Source organism: Tachysurus fulvidraco, chromosome 21, assembly GCF_022655615.1.
Source record: "Tachysurus fulvidraco isolate hzauxx_2018 chromosome 21, HZAU_PFXX_2.0, whole genome shotgun sequence".
NCBI classification, from domain to species: domain Eukaryota; kingdom Metazoa; phylum Chordata; class Actinopteri; order Siluriformes; family Bagridae; genus Tachysurus; species Tachysurus fulvidraco.
The window spans coordinates 9,546,553-9,566,013 of record NC_062538.1 but is presented as its reverse complement, the minus strand read 5'-3'; the positions used below and the strand labels follow the sequence as shown (position 1 = coordinate 9,566,013).

The window sequence follows — 19,461 nt, the reverse complement described above, 5'->3', positions numbered from 1 at the left end:
ATCGCAGGGCACACACACACACTCTCATTCACTCACACACTCACACACTATGGACAATTTTCCAGAGATGCCAATCGACCTACCATGCATGTCTTTGGACTGGGGAGGAAACTGGAGTACCCGGAGGAAACCCCCGAGGCACGGGGAGAACATGCAAACTCCACACACACAAGGTGGAGGCGGGAATCAAACCCCCAACCCTGGAGGTGAGAGGCAAACGTGCTAACCACTAAGCCACTGTGCCCCCCCTTAAATGTTTATATATATATATTTATTTTTTATTTTCAGCTTTAAATTCTTAACGTAAGGCCCAGATTGCACAATGAAATATATGTCGCTGTAAAGCTTTTTTCTGCCAGTATCTGCACCTGATCTGAAATCCTTTACCATTATAACATTTCAATTTACTTTCTAAACCATATGAACCTTACTATCTGCAACAAAAACACACAATTGTGTAATTTAAAAATACTTTGTATTGACAAGAAATATTTCCAGACTAAAAAGTAATAGTTAAAACTAAAGCTTATTTCTCTGCTGCAAATAAATAGCCATCTAATGTAAAAGTCTTTCTATTGAAAGTGTCTTCACAGTGAAATAAACATTGGATTTCATTATCCATTAAAACAATGTGTAGCCATTAGCTGTTTAGTTTTAATAGGTATAAACAAGTACACACATGTAATTAAATTAGGCATCGTTGGAATAGCCTAAACAAATGCAAATATTTGAGGAAAAATCTTTCAGACACAAAGAAAAATCTGGAAAATGCATTACCTTTGAACAATGGCAGTATTGTAGGCTATGAGGTTTAGCCAGTGTGTTGAAAGCTTTATGCAATACCCCAAATTGCCTTGAAACATAGTCAGCTATGGAGAACCATGACCAGAATAAAGCACATAGATTATGATGATCTGTTGTTTATGATCTGGGTTAGACTTTTGAGTCACTTTAGATAAAAAACACTAACTGTCTCAACCCTTTAAGTGCTTTAGTAGGGGTCATATATGATCATATGAACAGGTGTATTTCACTATGTTATACACTGAAACTGTGAAAGCTGTGTCAAATACTCACATAAAACAGGAAGTTATTAATTCTTAATATGAGTAAATCACATCTGAAAAATGAAACCATATTCCATTCATGTGAAAAAATGTAATGTAAAAATAGATAAAACGTGACTTTTACTCATGCACAGGTGTGAAATTCTGATGGATCTCTGTGTCACTATTCTGCTAATCCACAGCTTACACAACATTCTCCACAAACCCTTCTGCATGCAGAGGTAACATGCGTGAGGTGCCTGCTCTCGATCACTCATTGAACTGTTGTTTAAAACACGAGGTGCCTCTGTGTCTCGGAGAAAATCTGTTGCTCGATTGCATGGCTATCATCGGAAAAATAAGCTAGGCTACTTCAAAGTGCTTGTGAATTGGCATTGTGGTGTGCGAGTGTGATTAACTGTTTCCAGGTTTGTTTTCAAAGGTGTACTTGCACACAGGTTGAGCTGGTTCATATCTCCTGATCCTAAATTTGAAATTAGAAATCAAAACAGCTATATGTCAAAAACAATCCTGTCAAAAAACTGCTGAAATTTACTGATCTTTAATTAAGTCTGTAGAGAAATATCAAATAATCACACAGTGTTTAACAAGGTTAGTCGATTTAAAAATGGATAAAACAATACACTAAAAGTCTCAAAAATGTGTTCTCTCTCTCTCTCTCTCTCTCTCTCTCTATACATATCTATATATATATATATATATATGTGTGTGTGTGTGTGTGTGTGTGTGTGTGTGTATTTATTTGCCTTGTTTTGTTCCATTCAGCATTTTTGCCCAATGTCTGTGTTCAACTCAGCTCTCTTCCTCTTGCCCAGCCTCACAGATGTGGAATGCATTTTTCAGCCCAGGTGGAATAAATCAATAGGCATTTTAAAAAATATATCAAGTGAATCCACATTATTCAATTCAAACTGACCCCAGGCTATCTGCAAAGCCATTAAATATGAAAGTATTTAAGTGAAGCAGATTTAGCTACAATACAATTTTGATCAGAATAGAACTATTTTTCTATAACAGCACATACTGTCAATGCAATCTTTTTAAATAACATAGCAGTAGTTACTAGTTACTAAATTACTAATGGAATGTTGTGGAACATCCTTAACATAAGATAGTTCCTGTTACACATAACCTATTATCAGATAAGTCAGCCTTAACATCTTTTTTTTCTCTCTTTTGAAAATGAACGATCATTTTTCTATCTATGATTTAAAAAAATATTCTCCCTCCATTACACACTTCTAAAAACAATTTGTCCATATTTCATATCTATAAAACTGAACTTGATTGCTACAAAATCCTTGTTTTTTCTTTAACACTAACAAAATTATAATAAAACACTAATGAATTAATAGAGTGTTCTAAAATAAAACATTAATAAAACAACTTCTAAAATCTGCTTCTCATTATGTGCAAGCAAATATATGAAGTAAATCACTGCATGCTGATTGAAAACAGGTTTTTTACACTTGGGAGTATGTGATATAATCAAATTTGGCTTGAGGAAGATATCTCTGTTCAAACTGGAAAATATGTATGACATGGCTTGGATCATGTGGGATGTGGGAGCATATTGTACTTCTCCTGGGATTCTGGGAGCTCAGTGTCACAGCCTATTTTGCGGTGTGCGTGGGAAGGTGTTGGATCTCCACATCTGGAATAATCTTTGCAAATGTAAAGGTCAGAGGTACTTTACCGTTTTGGATCAAGAAGTGACGTTTTTAGATGGTTTATGAATATCGCCAAACAGTGTGCATGCAAGCTCTGATTGCACCTCAAACACTTTGGGTCTCATTCATCAATGTGTCACTGAGTTGGATGTCCATTTATCATAATCCTTTTGATTTAACATTTATGTGGAAATTGTGGGGTGGTTTTCCAAGCTTTTTCTGGCAGAGGCTAAACAAATGACTTTCACTCATTTTAGTACAATTAAGCCACTAATTTGCAGTACAGCTGACAACACTTTTGTTTTATATATTCAACCAAATGCTCCCCCTTTTCTCCATCAGTTCATTACATTTGAGTGTTTTTTGTGACCCTTTAACAGTGGGCATCACTCTGAAGTGTTTCTGACTTGTAGCTTGCTACCGCCTGTACTCCCTTGGCATGAATCTGATCACCAGCTGAAACGATCAGGACCTGACTTAATGAAACAGAGTGAGAGAATGTAACCATCGCAGCACTCTTAAAAGATTTCGGAAGTATTAATGGAATTCATTTGACTGTTCTTTGAACACCTTAATCAGTTATAAAATCTAACACATCAGAGTTAATTGCCTTATAGCCCTGGTTTGGCGCCCTTTGAGTCAGAAGGCCATCTAATTGATTTGCAATGCTTCAGTTCCTCGATATCCGTGAGGCACTGAGTTCAGCAGCTCAGGGGCAGAATTTGTACACACTCATTCACTATTTCTTAAATACAGCAGTATGCTCTAAGAAAAATATCTCTACAAGGTTGTTTGCTTTAGAGAAAAAAATCACATGTTTCATGTGATCATGAAATATTTTTGAATGTGATTATGTGAAGTACTGTATATGTGCTTATGTGTGATGATGCATTTTACCGTGTTATGACCTGATACTGCTTGTGAAAACATGGGATCATGTGCAAGTATTCACACAAGACCATATGTGAAGAAAAATGATTCATATGAGAAATGTGAAAAATTTAAATGTGAAAATACATCCACCATGCACTTTATTAGGAACACCTGCTCATTTATGCAGGTATCTAATCAGCTGATCATGTGGCATAAACCAATGAATAAAAGCCCGAATATCAGGTCAATGGCTTTGGGTAATGTTCACATCAAACATCAATACGAAGAAAAATCTTTGTGATTTTTGTGACATGGTGGCATTGTTGTTTGTTCCAGATGATCTGGCTTAAGTATTTCATAAAATGTTGATCTGGGATTTTCACACACGACATTCTCTAGCGGAATAGTGCAAAAGAAATGTGTGCAGAGGATCTGCAGGGCAAAACACCTTGTTTATTGAAGTCTACAATAGCTCAGATAAACTACAGATAAGATAAAATAGCTCGTTACAACCATAGTGTGCAGAAAAGCATCTTAAAACAAACAATACATCAAACATTCAGATGGAAACAGGCTCACTGAAACTGTACAGTTGAAGACTGGAATGTTTTAATAGGTCTGTGCCCATAATAGCCTCAGATTCCTGTTCTTATTTGACAGGAGTGGAACCCTATCTGGTCTACTGCTGTTGTAGCTCCTGCACTTTTGTGTATGTTGAGATGCTTTTCTGTGATTATGAGTTACTATTATATAACCTTCTTAGCAGCTTTAACCAATCTGACCATTTTCCTCTGACCTCTTATCAACAAGGCATTTCCAAACACATTACTGTCGCTCACTCATGTTTTTTTATCACCATTCGGTAATAAATTCAGCGATTGCTGTATTTGAAAATCCAAGGAAATTTGCAGGCCATCTGGTACCAACAACCATGCCACGATCAAAGTCTCATAGATTACACTTTTCCCCCATTCTAAAGTTTGATATGAACTTTACCTGAAGCTCTTGACCTGTATCTGCATGACTTTATGCTATACCTTGCTGCCACATGTCTGATTGATTAAATAAATGCATGAACATACAAAAAATTCAAATACAAAAAAAAAAAACAACAAAAAAAAACTACAACAATCACATGACAAAATAAAAACACATGCAGGATAATGGAGGAATCCAGTACATATGAAAATGTGTGTTTAAATCCCACATGTTTAGAATTTACACTTGAATCATTTTCAAAAGGTCTTATACTGTATCTAATCAGGGCATAATTAGACAGTACGGTGGTGCAGTTGGGAGCGTTTCTGTGTCACCGAACCACGTCCCTTGTTCTGTCCGGAGCTTAGGTTACTGTCTATATGGGTTTCCTACTCATAAAAAACATGCCAGTAGTTGGACTGGTTATACTCAATTGCCCCTAGGTGTGAATGTGTGTGTTTATGATGTTATTTGCAGGACTGGCATCCTGTCTAGTTTGTACTTCCACCTCTGGGATAGCCCTCAGTGTGACCCTGATCAAGATGAAGCACAGTAACTGAAGATGAATATCCCATATATTGTTTTTTTTTTTTTTAGCCTTTAGTTTCCTCTTTTTAACAACAGAGATAACAATATTGTTAGGTCTGCAGTTGTTGAATGAAATCCTTCATTTTTATGGCATGAAGACACAATAAACAGGTTGTATATTGATTTAGAGACTGTGTTGAGCCTATATGCTGCAGGACTGTAAATATTGTTGAACAAATATTTTTCAATACTTTTTTGTCTCCTCTGTGTGAGGTTTAATGAACAATTCCATTTAACCCAGAACACATTTTCCACACTAACATGCAACCAAAAAAAAAAAACATTCTCCCTGTAAATTTAAAGTATTAACATGACTGTATCTCTGGTAGTAAGCATGAGCAGGAACACTCACACAGAGAACTGACCCTTCTGCTTGATTTATGCCCACTGACTGCCCCCAGCTGTTCAAATTGCCAGAGCCAAGACTAAGCATGCATAGCAGAATTGGCCAAATGCTATTTAGAGGGAATTCAAAACCAACCTCCATCCAACAATGAAAGGACCATAAAGATGCCAAAGATGGCAATGCTTAAAATCAAGTTTGTGCTCCAGCAACAAGTGTTGAACTCTGTGGGAAATGTTGCAGAACGTTCCAAACTCATCGAACTAAATATAACTCAGGTATAAAAACATATTGGATTCCTTCTCAGGCATTATGGTATACACTTTTCATTCTTAAATATTTTATCAACGTATGAATTAAACAAACACTCTGATAATAAACACACTGAGAAGAGTACAATAGGTTAAAATCTAATATGTATTAGTAGCTTGAAAAGCAAACGCATTAAAGTTGAGCAATGAATTAAATCACAAGATCTCATTGATTGCATAATAAGATTTATGAGATGCGCTATGGCACACACACACACACACACACACACACACACACACACACACACACACACACACACACACACACACACACACACACACACACACACACACACACACACAAAAGCAGATTAGACAGCTGCAACTGTGATTTAAAATTTTTAAATTGTTAAATGTCTATACTGGTTTCATGGCATGTTTCCTCTGAATACCAAGCAGGGAAAACAGAAAAGTATGTTGAAACTAAAAAAATTCTACTTATGTTTTTTCGTATAGTATTTTCTTTTGTGTAATCTATACTGCTTTGTGTAATGTGTGCTTAGTCTCTCTATTTTTTAAATAATTTTTTTGCTTCTCCTCCAAGGTATTTTGGGTGAAAAAGGGATAATAGAATAAATAAGTTTGTTCATGTTCATTACACTCGAATCAGGTGATTGACATGACCATCATTTAAAAACTGCATGATTCTACAATTTGGTCTAGAACAGGATCAGCTGCAGCCTTGTTTTTTCATACCATCTCACAACTTCTACTGTTGTGTTCAAGTCCAAAATAATCCACTTTAATATATTTGTTAACAGCAAGTCTTCTGCTGTTGGTGGCAAAAGTAAAACCTTAAATTCCTTTTTAAAATTTTTTAGAGCCTATTTATACCAGCCACCCTTGGAGCACAGAGTCTGCCTCTGAGCCACTCAGGAGAGAACAAATTGCCAGAAAGTGCCAGATCCAACAGCCAGCAAAAATAATTCACAGCTTCATTGTGTGACTATTAAGGTCTTCAACTGAGGGGCTTCTGTTGCAAAATATTTTGTCAGGCCTTCAGTGAGAGATGAGCAGCACTGTCTGGCACTATGTGTGAGTCCAGGACAATGACTCATTGTGCTTGAGGAGGGAGGGAAAGTGGGCTTTTGGGGTTCAGAGAAAAGGGAAAGTGGATATTACTCTTTGAACTTCTCCAGTCTGGGTCCGTGGCCAGGCCCAGTTCACTGTGAACAAGCATGGATTATCCTCCACCTGGTGACCCGAACAAGGCTGTTGACAAGCAGCTGACAGTCCACGTCCTCACCAAACCTCCGGCTTGGCTGCAGAAGGACATCTCCATTAAACTAACAATCCTTTGTGAATTTGTTATTGAAATCATGTCAGTTGCCTCTGCCATGAAAATTGAACTGTACAGTGATGTGCCATAGCAGGTGGCCGAAAGCCTGATCAGTTGGTAAACTTTACAAATACTAGATATATTAGTGATTGCAGTTAAAATAAGGATTGTTTTTCCTAACAAGGCCTGTCCTGTTCGGTTTTCTTGGAAAATTCTGACCTACATTTATATCAAATTAACAGAGCTCTCTTGTTGCACTCATGCTGTTAGACTACCACAACCCTTGAGAAAACAAACTATAACACTGTAGCGCATGCCAAAATTTTAGAGGAGAGCAAGTAAGAGCCACAAATCCTAAAAATCCTAAAGTGCCTTCAATGGTTCATTGTCCAGCCAGAACAGCTTATGTAAGAACACTTGCCTCAGGTCAGAAGTTCTCACATTTAATTTCACTACCATGGTATAAACTGTTCTGTGCATACAGACAAAATTTTTCATTGACCATTCATTAATGCGTGTTTCCATTCCATCTCTTTTTAATTCCAATAAATATTAACATTCTTTTTAGTATTAAAATTATTTAATGGGTGTATAATTGATGACAGTGATAAAAATGTGGCCTTTATCAACTTTATAAAAGCATCCCGGCCAATAATCTGCTTACATTCTTATCTCACATGAATTACTGTACAAATATAGTGATTGCTTTGTTCAGCAATCACACCCACATGATTTTCCTTAATAAAAAGTAATATTACTATATTTCCCTTTCTTGTGTCAGAACTGAGACATATCTTGTGTTCACTTTCCCTTCTGTATTTTGAGCACACCAATAGCTTCAATCCAGTTCAAGGCTTCTACAAAAGCTACATCTCACGTGGGACAGCAGAGTTCTTCTGCCGGTATTTGCTTTTCCACTAAAACACATTGTTTGTGTTCTGTTTTGTGTTTTGGTAATAAAAGAGGTGTTGGATGCTGAGCTGATACATTGTTCCAGACCAGAGAGGACACTTGGAGGACTAAGACGTGCAAAGAATGTCCAGCTGATCTGGATTTAAGTACTTCACTACCTCCTTAATGCCAACTTCACATGTCCTGTTTCTACTGAAGTCTTTCTCTTTGTCTTCTTCCTCTTTAAACTTTCTCCAAGCATCTAAAAGAAAAAAAATATATACACAGACTATAACACTAAAATTCCATTGTGTGATTGCATTAAAGAAGTAAAAATCCTGAAAAAAAAAACAATCAAACATGACAGGACATGATGCTGTTATAGAAAAATAATCAATGTCAGAGGGTTGTGATGAAGCGGAGATATAACAACTGCATGTCCTGAAGTGTTTTATGCCAATTACCTAAAATTGACCTAGATGCTTTATTTATTAAAATACACATTATACCTTTTATCCAAGTTTTTCTTAATGTTGTAGAAATTTCTGTTATCAAAAAGGCCATCAAAAACCCCTAAAGCGACATCTTTATCACTGACTGTTAATAAGCTCTGACACATTTTTGTTGCTGATGCTTTTAAAATTCGCTTATATGGAGCACACAAATCAATGTGTAAGTTGTTACTATAGAAATAATAACTAGAATTAGTGCTTTAATATAAATCTGTGGATTGTCTTACACATAAAGCTAAGCATAGCTGGTAAAATTCATTTAATGATAATTATTCAACACTTTTTGACCAACCAGAATCAAGAATATAATTGGTCTAATGTTAAAAAATCTAAATCACCAAGAAAGACAGAACTTTGTGTCAAGTTTGCTTACTGACAATAACTATTAAAATAGAAAATCACGTTGTTTCAAAAAATGTTTCTTTTTTATGTACTTTTGTCTGTTGTTCTGCCCTGACCTGCAGATGCCCCAAATAAGCCTCAAATAATCTACTGTATTATTCTTTTCATACACATTCACTATGTACTTGTACATGCAATTCGTCTGCAGTTTCTTATCTATATGTACATGAAATACTGCATTAACATAATAACACAAAAAATAAGAAAGGAGGAAAATAAGGGGGAAGACTCACCCTCATCTAACATAGTGAGAAGAATATAATTCTCTGGATGTTCTATAAGGTCCTTTTTTTGAACATCACCAGTTTCCATCAGATGTAGTACCCCTAGAAATATTAAAAATCATTTGCTTCCAACTTAACTTCTAGTTTTTACTGCAGTCTCTAATTTATTCAAACGTTACCACAAGGTCTGGTAATGTCTATTAAAATAATAGTTCACTAAAAAATAAAACCAAATGTACACAATTTTCCCCTCTAGTCAATGACCATGCAAGTCATGATTGATGTGTTCACTTACAGCATTATTATTGCATTACAGTTATGAGGCTAATGTAGCTAACTTTTGCAATCCTACCACCTGCCTATTGGATCAACTCCCTTCCTCTATGCTCCAGACAGCTATTATCAATGGATCCATAACATCTGATCATGTACCAACTTCCTTCAATAGAGCAAGGGTTATTCCCATCCTGAAGAAACCTGCTCTGGATCCATCAGACATCAACAATAGTAACAGTAACATTAGGTATCACTTCTCTCTTTTCTTTCAAAAGTTCTGTCTATAATCGCATAATTCTGTCTATAAACGCATTGTCTATAATCAACTGTCTGCCTATCTCTCACAGAACAACCTTCAATATCCCTACCAGTCTGGCTTTAAAGCATCACATTCAACAGAGACAGCCGTTTTGGATGTCTCTGAGAAACTACATGATGCTAGATCAGCCAAGCTGTTATCTGTCCTCATCCTCCTCGACCTTTCAGCAGCGTCTGATATAGTCAACCACAAGACTCTCTTGTCCATCCTCAGGAGTCTTGGAATTTGCAGATCAGTGTGGGAATGGTTAGCTTCCTAGCTGGAAGGATGCTCATATCAGGTAACATGGAGGAGAGTGACATCTGCTCCATGCAGACTCTCCACTGGTGTCCCACAGGGCTCAGTACATTGTCCTCTCCTTTTCTCCCTGTATACTCACTCTCTTGGTGAAGTTATTTCCTTATATGGGTTCTCTTACCATTGCTATGCTGATGATACTCAACTTATCTTTTCTTTCCCGCCCTCAGATACCACAACTTCTGTTTGGATCTCAGCATGTCTGGCAGACCTATCACTGTGGATGATGGCTCATCAGTTGAGGCTCAATCCTAACAAAACTGAACTGCTGATGATCCCAGGTGATTCATCCACAGGTCATAAAATTGCAATATCCCTGCATAACGATCTGATCTCCCCTTCAGCTCGCAACCTTGGGGTAACGGTAACCATGGACACTCAACTGTCCTTTTCCTTGCATGTTGCTAATGTGACACACTCATGTCGGTTCCTTCTCTGCAACATTAGAAGGACTAGGTCATTTTTGTTCACACAGGCTGCCCAGGAACCTGTTCAGTCTCTTGTCATCTTAAGACTGGACTACTGCAACTCACTGTTAGGTCTACCTATGAACAAAATCTGTCAAATGATCTAAAATGCAGCTGCACGACTTGTTTTCAAGTTGACAAATTTCTTGCATTACACCACACTGCTGCGATCCCTCCACTGGGTTCCTGTAGCTGCACGCATCAGATTCAAAACACTGATGCTTGCCTACAAAGGCAAAAAAATGGACCAGCTCCCTCTTACCTCAAAGCCCTCATCACTCCTCGCATTGCACCTCACACCCTCAGAGCTACCAGCACTGCTCGACTAGTCCCACCATCTCTCAGGGTAAGAGGAAAGTATACAACAAGACTGTTTTCTGTTCTGGCACCAAGATGGTGGAATGTACTTCCCCTAGGGCACTGGACAGCTGAGTCACTGGATATTTTCAAACTTCATCTTATTCATGAAACAATTCAACTAGCACTTTCGTCCCTGTTTGTTGTTTGTGTGTGTTTAAAAACCAAAACAAAGAAACAAAAACTTTGAACAGTGATATTGGCTAATGGTATCTTACGTCTGTATTGTTTACAGCTAGACGTTTTATGTGTATTTATTTATTTACTTCATAATCATCAAACAGTAGACTACAGAGACTATCCACAAAAATAAAAGTGTAAATGCAACCTAAATCTGAGATGCATTTCATATGAGAAATGTAAATACATCAATCTATCAAAGGCACATCACTGTGAGTAGGTGATGTACATTCAGCTACACTGTGCTGGTAGAAGTGGTAGGTATTCATATTTTTTACCGTTTACTGTTTTCCATACTTGCACCTCAACCTCTGTGGCTCCTTGTCTCTCAATGGCAATTTTTCGCACCGTATCTTCCTCACGTGCAGCAGATGAAGATTCAACTTTATACACCAGAAGATTGTTATTGTCCTGTCCTGGATAACAATCTGTCCTATTGTTCTCATTCTTACTTTCTGTCAGATATGGAAAAAATATAAAAGAAATTCCAACATGTAAAACACGCAGGGACATATACTGTAGGATCACTGGACAATAAGCTGAAAGTGTGTTATGCTACCTGGGCAAATTTTACAGCATTTCCCTTCTATCTTCATGGGGTGTTTGCATGGGTACTGGTCGGGGCAGGTTAGGCGTCGGCACTCCTGAAGGCCATCTCTACAGGTGCACAGGATGCACTCCAGAACTTTCCCCAGCATGGGGTGCCACACATCACCATGGGAGTAGGTCTTCCCACTGTACGTGCAAGCTTAGACAAAGGACTGTGAGAAAGTACTGGCTCCAAAAATATTTTGCATACTGTATGTGTTCTTGTTTGTATTTTCTTCACATCTGCTTAGAAGTATAACTGAAAAGATCTTGTCTTGTCTTCTGCATATAATCTCACATGTATACTAGAAATTTGTATTTAAGAACTGTTACTGTAATCATAAACCACTATCATGCACTTATCCCAAGATGCTTTATTTTAGTTTGCTAATACTGAACACCCTTTCACAAGGTATTATTTGTCTTTATAGCATGTTGTTAATGTATGTATGAAAAATGATGTATTATTTCACTATCTGCTGTCATCCATAAAAGTATACATTTGCTTTTGACTCTGCCTGTTCTTAAGTTTATTCCTCATATTGTTTTGTCATTTTTTCTTTGCCTGTTTAATTTTTTTTTGCTCATTAAGGATCTAAATCTAAAATCTACATCCAGATTTATGTAATGCTGCATTCTAACTAATTAGTTCTATCGATTAAAGTGCTATGCAAATAAAATTGAAGCCCTTCCATGAACTTAAATATAGTCACAATCATAAAGCATTTCTGTGTAAGCAACTGGACATCAAAATTTATTTTTAGTTTATTCATATGTTTTCTCAGAAATCATATAATGTTAGCTAATGCTAGCTACCTGGCAAAAAAAAAAAACGTGTTCACTCTTCCGTACCGACTAATTCAGCTAGAGATCTTAGGGAGCTCACCTCTTTGGTGTTGTCTCTGTAAGAGGATCTTCACTGTGGTATCAGCTGCTCCTTTAAGGTGCAGTGTTTGTATGTTAAGGCCTCTTGGTGAACCTCTAATTGCAGCTGGTGTTACACGTGTTGCCTGGTTCTTCATCTGTTCTCCAGGGCACTGGTCCACAGAATGCCTCTTTGGTTTGAGGAGATAAAAGAGAAGATCTTGGGTCTTTGTAATTGACTCGCAGCTAATTTGCCCTTTCAAACAGCTTATTTTAACAAAACTGAATGTGCTTCAAAACATTTAATACATTTCTTTTAATTAAGGACTTGCTTTCACAAAAATAATGCTGAACAATTTAATCCAGCTCTTATAGCCTGACTCTGCAAGGGGGTTTAGTACACACCTGCCCTTTATGGATAAGACTGAAGACCCCTGCATCATATTATCACATATGTATAATGTTAAATTTCACTGGAAATCGTACAATTGAGCACTAGGCTATGCAGAGCAGATTTATCGATATAAATGTAAAAATGTATTATGTATGAGTAATGATGCACTGTTAATAACAAGAATACATACTACTCCTCGGTTCAGCTGATATCCTCCATCATCATTTGAATTGTCAGGTGGACCCTCTGATCATGAAAGAAAAACAAGAGTCAGGTTGTCTCCTTAAATCTGCTTGAAAACTGCATGTATACTATTCTTAATAATCAAAAAATAAAACATTTCTATACACATACAATTCATTTTAAAACATGAGCATGATGCATGCATGAGCATGATGTTTATAATTACTAATTATAAAGTCACATTCATCACATTCATTCTCTACCGCTTTATCCGAACTACCTCGGGTCACGGGGAGCCTGTGCCTATCTCAGGCGTCATCGGGCATCAAGGCAGGATACACCCTGGACGGAGTGCCAACCCATCGCAGGGCACACAAACACACACTTCTCATTCACTCACGCAATCACACACTACGGACAATTTTCCAGAGATGCCAATCAACCTACCATGCATGTCTTTGGACCGGGGGAGGAAACCGGAGTACCCGGAGCGGAGGCGGGTGTTAGGCGAACATGCTACCCACTAAGCCACCGTGCCCCCCAACTTATAAAGTGAACCAAGTGAATTCTTGAATCTAACTGGCCAGAAGGTAGTGATTCATTTTCAAAAGCAGCAGCAGCTTCGACTATGAAGTTAGTAATTCAAATGATACCTAATGGTATGTTCTGTACATACATAGGTAATTATACTTAATGTCTTCTTACACTTAATGTCTACTTAATGTCTTCTTACAACTTCTGTAAGTCACTCTGGATAAGGGCATCTGCCAAATACTGTAATTTTTAAAGTGCTCATTCTATGATAATATAAATGATCGTTTTTAACAACTCAAAATTTACATAATTGACATCTAACAAAAAAATTTACATGTGTTGTTATTTAACAAAGAGAAACATTATAATAGATATGGTGAAGTTTTCTATAAAGAAACCTTTATAAATTATGGAAGGAATCTTCAGTGACAGACTTTTGTTACTGCTTCTAAGTTTTCCACTAGTGTTTCATGATAGAGGACTTGCCACTTTATCAGTAACATGACAAGCTGTGATTGTTGTCTGATTAATTAAATAGAAAGGAAAGAATACAGGATTGTGTGCTATGAGTGCTATGAACTTTCTATAGATGCTCTTACATAAGCAGTGGCAGGAACTAATTTGTCATTAATGAATTAATAATTGTGATCGCTGGCATGCACCAAAGTGTTTCAATCCTTACATTTTTTATTATCTTAAATATTAACTTCTTTAATGATCACCTTTGCAAACAAAGCAGCATGTATCTGGAACAGACATGGGTGAAGAGCATGTGATGGGCTGACAGGTTTTCAGTGCACAAAAGATATTTCCACCCTTGGAGGCCAAGAAAGAAAAGAAAGACAAGTGACAATGTTGACAAATTACATTAACTGAGTTAATCATCATTTTACCACATTATATTCTGACCTTTTTTTTTTAAAGAATCTATAATCTAAAATTCAAATCTTCAAATATGCCTCCTAATACATTATTTCTAGAGTAACAACTTATACAGTGACTTATATGGTCTGCACTCCAAATTCATAGATTTTTAAAACACACACAATATTTGATATGATGAATTTACCTTCAAGGAGACAATTACTCAATTAAGAAGATTAATCATACTGTAAGTCTGTAACTGTTTTCCCCTACAGAAAAGTCTTCAGGACAGACAAGACTGTGGACTATCAGTAAAATAATAAGCTGCATTTTTGTCTTATTAACTTAGTAAAGGAGAAAAAAAATGAGGCTGTTGAAGGAATGCCTGTTTATAACTTTATAATGAAAGTGATTGCTTGTTTTGCAGATGTTTCACAAGATTAAATGTATTCTAATATAGGACGAAGCTTCATTCTTTGAAGAAAAAAGAATTTAAAAATGCTTTGTTATGAGAAGAATAAAAGACAGCTGTTATAGACAAAATGATCAAGATCAAGGTGGACACAGTAATTCTGTTTTTTGCCGGACCACCCCATCGTTCCCATGGGTATTTTCCAATAACAGCAGAAAATGTTTTGTTCTTAACTTATTACACCAAGACCAAGGGTATCCTCAAGTCATAAGGTATATGCAGTAAACTTATTTTTGACTAAATTACCATCCAGAATCTTATATTAATATAATGGCATGCATATATTCATAAATTACAGCATTGTAGCTGGCACAAAAAAAAATTACAGTACAAAAGAGAAGGCAAGGTTGTGTTTTAAGTATATAAAAGGTATGTGGGGCAAAACATGCAATCCCTTACAGAGCATGTGCACATGACACACTGGTTGGACTGCCGGGATGGGAACAGATCGTGATTAGTGAACGTCTCGCCAAATTTGTATGTGGTTCCATTGTAGCGACAGGTTTTAACAGGAGCCCTCAAACCTGCCGGGGACCTCTGCTCATCTGTGCCAAAATAAAGCAATACATTAATCGAATAAGGAAACATTAAAAAGTATACATGACAAGCAACATATTTATCCATCCATCTATTATACATCCATGAACAGAAAGACAGGCAGAAAATCAGACTAGTATTATAAGTGACATACACTCTGTAAGTGTAAGCATGCTGCTCATTAATTTCCTCTGCCTGAGAATCAGAACAGAGTGGCAGGAATTGAACACAAACTCAAAGCATTTCATGTATAATAATAATGAGTGTAACTACTGAAATACGAACCATAAAAATGACAGAGCCAGCTGAGACAAGGCGTCACCTTAAACTAACCATGTCACATGAATAATATTAAAGGAATTTAAACAACTCCTATAAAAATCCTAATGCCCTCTGTGCTGAACAGGACATGAAGACAGTCTCACTGCTCATCCATGCAGCAATGCTAAAAAGAGTCACTCATATTTTATTTGTCTGTCTTCCTACCTTTCTCTCTGTCTGTCTGTAAATACTATAAATAAAGCATTTAATGGGTGAATATGTACACAGTTAGATCAATAGACTGACAGATTATGTGTGTGTGTGTGTGTGTGTGTGTGTGTGTGTGTGTGTGTGTGTGTGTGTGTATGTATATAGATAGATAGATAGATAGATAGATAGATAGATAGATAGATAGATAGATAGATAGATAGATAGATAGACACAGATGGACAGATTAATAAGAAGTACAGAACAAGTTACGGAGTCATCTTTAATAATTCTTTCTTTCCATCTTTTTGTCCATCTGTCTATTAATCTGTGTGTGTATATATATATATATATATATATATATATATATATATATATATATATATAGAGAGAGAGAGAGAGAGAGAGATATAGATAGATAGATAGATAGATAGATAGATAGATAGATAGATAGATAGATAGATAGATACTTTGTTAGTAATCTGATAAAATATTGCCTCTTCTATCTGTCTATCTATCGATCTGAAGTATATCGATATCTGTTTGTGTACAGACAGTTGACCAAAAAATGGAAAAGATAGTATATATCTATATCTACAGTAGTATATATCTATAATATATAATAAAACTGTGCCTATCTCTCTGTCTGTCTGTTTGACTAACTATCTATTCCTTGTTCCGTGTAAGTGTGTGTGTGTATATACCTGCACAGCGCGGGCAGCAGTGCCGTGAGTCAGTTACTGGATTGTCACAGCGTAGAATTGGGCATTTGATGGGGTTACACTTGACATGGCCAGACTTTGAGGGGTCAGAGGTGCATGACAGTCAGTCAGAAAGAATATAGAGACAAATCTCGTTTACACACACACACACACACACACACACACACACACACACACACACACACACACACACACAAACACACAATATACACAGTATTCACTGTAGCTATCTGAGTACAATACATACTTCAGTACAAGCACAGCGCATGCAGAACATGAACCCAAACGGCTCTAGATAAGGATGCCAGCTGTCTCCTGGGCTGTACGTCTTCTCCTTAAATGTGCAAAACACTACACATATGACACAGAAAATAGGCTCAGACATAACATTGCAATTTACCACTGAGGATTACAGCTTAGGCTTCAAAAAATTACTAGTATAATAATCAATATAATTAAAAAAATATATAAAATGATGTGATGAGTGAATGAGTGAATGATGTGAACGAGTGAATGATGTGATGAGTGAATGAGTGATGAGTGAATGAGTGATGGGTGAATGATGTGAATGAGTGATGAGTGAATGATGTGATATGTGAATGATGTGATGACTGAACGAGTGATGAGTGAATGGTGTGAATGATGTGAATGAGTGATGAGTGAATCCGAGCTTGAGCAGGTGACAAAAAGCGCTTTATAAAATCGACAAGAAAATATCCGATAGAAATACATTCAAACAGCTAATTCATCATGAAATTTAACACCAGCTCTGCGGTTATACAAATAGCCCATAGTGAGTAACATCTCAACATTCTGCTTAATGTAGTCAGTCGTCTGACACTTACTTTTTCGACTTTGAGTAGCTTCTGTCTCACACACCACAAACCAGCGCATAGCGGCTAAAATAAAAACATGCTTCAGGCAGGCCATTCTTCTCCTAATTACAAAGAATTCCAGTGAACAGATATCCTTAACGTTTTCTCTTAGTAACTGCGACAGCAGTGACTACCGGAGAAACTGTTACAGTCCGAAAGCGCTCGCGGGGTTTATAGAAAAGCGCCCCCTACAGGAACACGGGCTATATTACACAAGTGCCTCGGGTAAAACCAGACACAAAATACATTCACATTCCAGGCATTTAACAGACACCCTTATACAGAGTGACTTATATTTTATACAACTGAGCAATAAAAGGTTAAGGGCCTTGCTCAGGGGCCCAGAAGTGGTAGCTTGGTGGACCTGGGATTCAAACCTATGACCTCCCAATCAGTAATACAACACCTTAACCTCTGAACTACCACATCCCTGTCACAGCAATGATTAAAATATTTTTAACTGCTATTTTAATAGGTAATTGACAACGTTTTGACAAATTCTATTACGACCTATACAATAATAAATCTACTTTAAAATGCAATCGATTAAATTCACATCATGAACATCAGAATGATGTAAAATGTGATACCAGTGACTGTGGGATGGGTGCGCATCTGGTATTTTCATGCATTACACTATTGAGCTTATACAGAATTGGGCAAAAAGAAACAAACAAACAAACACACAAATAAACAAATAAAAACTCAGTGAGCTACTTATGAGGGTGGAAACACCCTGTTGATGAGAGAGCTGAGAGGAGAATGGCCAGATTGTTTCAAACTGACAGGAAGGCTATGGCAAAAATACTTTTTACATACATGTTAAATAGAAATGCATCTCGGAACACTTTTCCAATGTTGCAGTCCATTCAAAAGAGCTTTGTTGAAGAGCTTTGATGACCTAAGCAGAACAGATCATTTGAAATAGAATATTTCATTTCTCCATTACAGTGAATTCATGTCTAAAACACGAATGAAGGAACCACCAACATTTAAATTATAAAAGTGAAGATTTGGGGACATGCATTGAACAACAAGTTTTTTGGATGCAACCCTATGCAGTTTTGATAGAGACTTAAAATCACTTTTGCATTTTGCTCTTTATAAAGGCGTCTTCCAAATGTAAATGTAAATCAGCTTTTAACACAGCAAATTAAATGTGTTTAATCAATATTGTATGATGTTTCAACCATTTTAGCCATTTATAGTTATTTTTTGATGTTGTGGAACATTTGTGAAACAAGTTGCTGCAATTACTTACAGTATTGCATCTATAAATATATAGCAGACTTTCTGTCACCAGTCTTTTTCTCTTGAAGTTAATAAGAGAGTTTCAGAAAACTTAAAGTTACTTTTTTTACATGGAGTGATTTTTTCCAATGATATTTTCCATGATGTTTCCAATTTTGTTGTAGCCTATCCACCTTAAGGTTCAGAAAAACATTTCAGAATGCTTTTGCAGCCCTGAAATCTAAGTACAGGAATGTAAAGTTACAACGAACAAATTTCACCTTTGGATTTAAAGACTGGAAAAAGGATCCAGTGATATACAGATGATAAAGGTGCTTCTTTTTATATGATGAATGTATTTACAATAACACTTATCTCATGAGTCTATTATTATACCTTACTTATTTTTTCTGCTTGTTATTACTTTTATACCCTACAGAGATGTCCTATTTTGGTCAAAATCTTATATATGGTAATAAAAGTCATCTTTTCTCCGTATTCAAAAGAAAATCCTTTCTCACTAGCCAAAATCAAAAATATTTTTATAATGTCTTTGAACGTCTTTATGCTCACTGGGCCCTTGATTAGGCTGTAGACAGATCAAGTCATAACACTTCTTCTTGATGTAACAAGCATTAGTTTACTGGGGTTAGACACATAACACTCAAAGTAAGAAGTGATGTTTATTTTTTTGGC

At 36.5% G+C, this 19,461-nt stretch overlaps 1 protein-coding gene across 2 annotated transcripts; it reads right to left on the bottom strand.

Annotated features, from left to right (window-relative positions):
- Positions 1-3,760: 3,760 nt before the first annotated feature.
- chrdl2 (chordin-like 2) lies at positions 3,761-17,693 on the bottom strand. Of its 2 annotated transcripts, none has more exons than XM_027160947.2 (11): positions 17,506-17,693; positions 16,908-17,011; positions 16,643-16,736; positions 15,333-15,478; positions 14,320-14,413; positions 13,071-13,126; positions 12,509-12,677; positions 11,594-11,782; positions 11,313-11,489; positions 9,148-9,240; positions 3,761-8,262 (listed from the first exon to the last, which is right to left on the bottom strand). In XM_027160947.2, exons 1-11 carry the CDS (start codon positions 17,588-17,590, stop codon positions 8,129-8,131), a joined length of 1,341 nt encoding a protein of 446 aa, XP_027016748.1. In that variant the 5' UTR covers positions 17,591-17,693; the 3' UTR covers positions 3,761-8,128. The 2 variants fall into 2 exon arrangements, with proteins under 2 accessions (XP_027016748.1, XP_047661984.1); XM_047806028.1 differs by having other exon boundaries at positions 16,908-16,994; positions 17,506-17,643.
- Between the last annotated feature and the right edge of the window lie 1,768 nt (positions 17,694-19,461).